Source organism: Castanea sativa, chromosome 11 (genome assembly GCF_040712315.1).
Source record: "Castanea sativa cultivar Marrone di Chiusa Pesio chromosome 11, ASM4071231v1".
Classification (NCBI taxonomy): Eukaryota; Viridiplantae; Streptophyta; class Magnoliopsida; order Fagales; family Fagaceae; genus Castanea; species Castanea sativa.
This window is the reverse complement of record NC_134023.1, coordinates 14,189,001-14,192,256: the sequence shown is the minus strand read 5'-3', so window position 1 is coordinate 14,192,256 and position 3,256 is coordinate 14,189,001. Positions and strand designations below refer to the sequence as shown.

The window sequence follows — 3,256 nt, the reverse complement described above, 5'->3', positions numbered from 1 at the left end:
ATGGGCTCAAATTCATGTTCTTCTTCTTCTCCAAATCCTAAGAAATTGAAATTCACACTCAGTCCCCTCCTCTGCTTCTTATTCTTATTCCTCAATTTCCTCACCGCCACAGCTTTTTTCCGAAACCCATTTCGGAAACCTGAAATCTCTTACTCCCAGCACTGCAATGACGTCGTTCCCGAGCCCCCTTTATCCTCCGACAATGTCCCTGTCTCCCACTCCAACGATTTCCTCAGCTTCCAATTTGCATTTTTCTCTGGCGGCGTTGGAATCTTCACCCGAACCACTGAGTCCGGTATATCTCTCTCCTTCAACCCCTCATATATCAAAAACACCACCTCCCATGGTGTTCACAAGGTCAAAGCCACCCTGACCATTCGAGACCCATGGAAGTACTCTGATTTCGGTCGGCGACGTTTGGGAAGAATTAGTTATCGGAAAGACAATTCGGTGTTTTCGGTTTGTGGGTATTGGTCAGAATCTTCTGGGAAGCTTTGTATGGTCGGATCAGGGAAGAGTTATGTTGGTTCGTTAAGTTCAAAATATCCAGATGTTGTTCTTAAGCTTAATTATTCAGAAAATAATAGCATTTATGGTAGTTTGATTGGTGGAACATTAGAATGTTTGCCTATGAAAAGTGATTATAATTACTTTGAACCAATTGTGATATTGGGGTTGTCACAGAATCCAGATTATGAATATGCTTTGGTTGATAAGACTGATTGTTTGAGTGCAAAGAAAGGTGGTGGAGATATTAATTTGTCTCCAAGCAATTTGGACCGTGGTGTTTGTTCCGTTTTCAATGGACAGACTAGTGCCTATGATTTGCACTGTTGGAGTGATTGTGGTAGTGTGAATTGCAATCCTTTACGTGTGAGTATTGAGTATTTGCCTTCTAGGTTTGCTTATCGTGGGGTTAGGTGTGACCAGCGCAGCAGAAAGGTACAGTTGTTGTTGGGTTTTCGTAAGTTTATTGCTATGGAATCTGAATTCCCTAGTCCTAACGCAACATTGCTGAGGGTGCTTGGGATGAGAAAGAGAATTAAGTTTTGTGGCATCGCGTGCAGAATTTTGGCTAATGCTTCTGTAGGAGATTGCTGTATTGGGTTTAGTTTGAGATTTCCGGCAGTTATTTCATTAAGGAATTCGAGTAGTATTGTGGGGGAAATTTGGAGCAAGAAAGATGTGAAGGATTCAGGTTACTTTGGAAGAATTGGGTTTCAGAGTTGGGGAAGATCGATTGATCGCCAAGGTCTTAGATATGAGTATACTGAGATTGAGGCTGTAAGAAATTCTTGTGCACAAGGGAAGGAAATTGTTAGGGGCAAGGGAAAGACTTATCCTGATGGGTTTTCCCTGGACATGGGATTTGGTATGTTGGTGAGGAACACTGAAGGAAAGGTAACGTCGGGTTTCTTAAGACCAAAATTTGTGGGAGATGTGCTTTATGTACATCGGGATGAGCTGAAAAGTAATCATAGCAGAATGCTGAATATGAGTTTCAAGATGGTCTTCAATTATGTAGCTGATGCTTTACCCAAATTATTCATTATTTTTGCTGAAGGAATATATGTTAGGGATATTGGTCTCCTGTGCATGATAGGATGTCGGAATCTTGATTTTGAATCACCTGGTCAAAATTCGATTAAAAATGGTTCATTGGACTGTGAAACAAGGATTAATATTCAATTCCCTCCACTGCATGCAGAGAACGCTGAAATTGCTAAGGGAACTATTGAAAGCAGGCAATCAAAGTCAGATCCTCTTTACTTTGAACGTCTTCAACTGTCTTCAAATTCAATGACCACTACCCAAGCTAAGGACTCCATCAGGACAATGAATTTGGGGATTACCATGGTTGTGATTTCTTTTGGTGGTCCGCTATTAGGTGTGCTATTTAGAGGCCGCTGCATGTTACCCATGTGGTTTAGAGACAGTTTTAAATACGAGAAAGTACCTGTTATTGGCAACGAAGAATTGTAAGGGAACTTATTCAATTAATACTTGTACAAGAATTGCTACTGCATTTTCAATTTACTGCACATAATGAAATATGAGCTTTGGGAGGTATTACTACAATACCAATTTAATGATCCAGTACATGATATTGATATTAAAGGGATTGGATTCCATCGTTTGCCACAAAGTAGGTATGGCCTTTGTACTTTCTTTCGGTTCCTTAGCATTGCACCACAATAGATAGGGGAAAAGAAAAGCCATTGCACCAGAACTTCATACTTTCAATGTTCTTCTTTTTACCAATTAATGTCACCCCTATTTCATTGCTTTCTTACTACTATCACTGTCATATAATAATTTGTTTTCTCATTTTTGAATATCAGGAATACTACAATTTTCTATAATAATAAAAAATGTATACCTTCCTTTTGCGTTGCTATCTAGCACACAACAATTGTATTGAATGCTTCATTTCTGATTGAAATGAGCTATCCATTGGAACTGACTCGAGCAACTTGTGAAGAGAAGTAACGGTAACCATTAAAAAGCAGGAAAATACCTCACAAAAGGCATCAATCTGTTAGTAACTAATCATTTTGTGCATGGCACTTGAAAATTTCCAAAAATTTCTACAGATTTTGCTTTCTATTTTTGAAACTTATTCTTTGGTTTGGCTGCATTGTCATATTTTGCTGGGTTTAGTTTGAATACAAGGCTTGTTTCTATATTTGCTGCTCATGTAATCTTTAAACTTTGTCTTGTTTAATGAAATATTTTTGTTCATCAGAATTCAATCTGTCCAATATTGTCAAATGTCTCACAAACTGACACAAAAGTCATGAATATCGCTAACTTGGAGTTTAGTGCAAATGGATCCTCTCTTTTATTTATTTCTCTTGGAGATGATTTTTCCAAGGCAGTATTTGTATCCTTGCGGCCTAAGATATCCTAGAATAGGATTTATTGTTAAAATTAAAAGATAATAATTGTATGAAATTATCTTTGAGGAATCTGGCAAGCTTTTTTAGTTGCCTTTCCAGTGTTGCAAATGCATCAGACTTCGTGTTTGAATATTGCAATTTCTTCATGTTCTAGAAACTATATTTTATGCGGTACCACTATCATAGTCGTGATGTCTGAATATTGCAATTTCTTCTTATTGCCTTCCTAGAGTTACCACAATGAAAGTGTTGTTGTCTTCGCTTTAATTTTGGAGAGCATGACTTGGGAGGAACTGTGCTGCACAAGATACAGGATCAACACATCACTGCAACTAGAACACTGCACTTTTCTACAC

At 38.2% G+C, this 3,256-nt stretch overlaps 1 protein-coding gene across 1 annotated transcript; it reads left to right on the top strand.

Annotated features, from left to right (window-relative positions):
• On the top strand, positions 1-1,983 carry LOC142616114 (uncharacterized). The gene has a single exon (XM_075789000.1). The coding sequence runs from the start codon at positions 1-3 to the stop codon at positions 1,981-1,983; it is 1,983 nt and encodes a 660-aa protein (XP_075645115.1).
• Positions 1,984-3,256: the final 1,273 nt, after the last annotated feature.

Bases quoted from the DNA above. Each gene is read 5' to 3' on its own strand.
- LOC142616114 (XM_075789000.1), top strand. From the start codon at position 1: ATGGGCTCAAATTCATGTTCTTCTTCTTCTCCAAATCCTAAGAAATTG.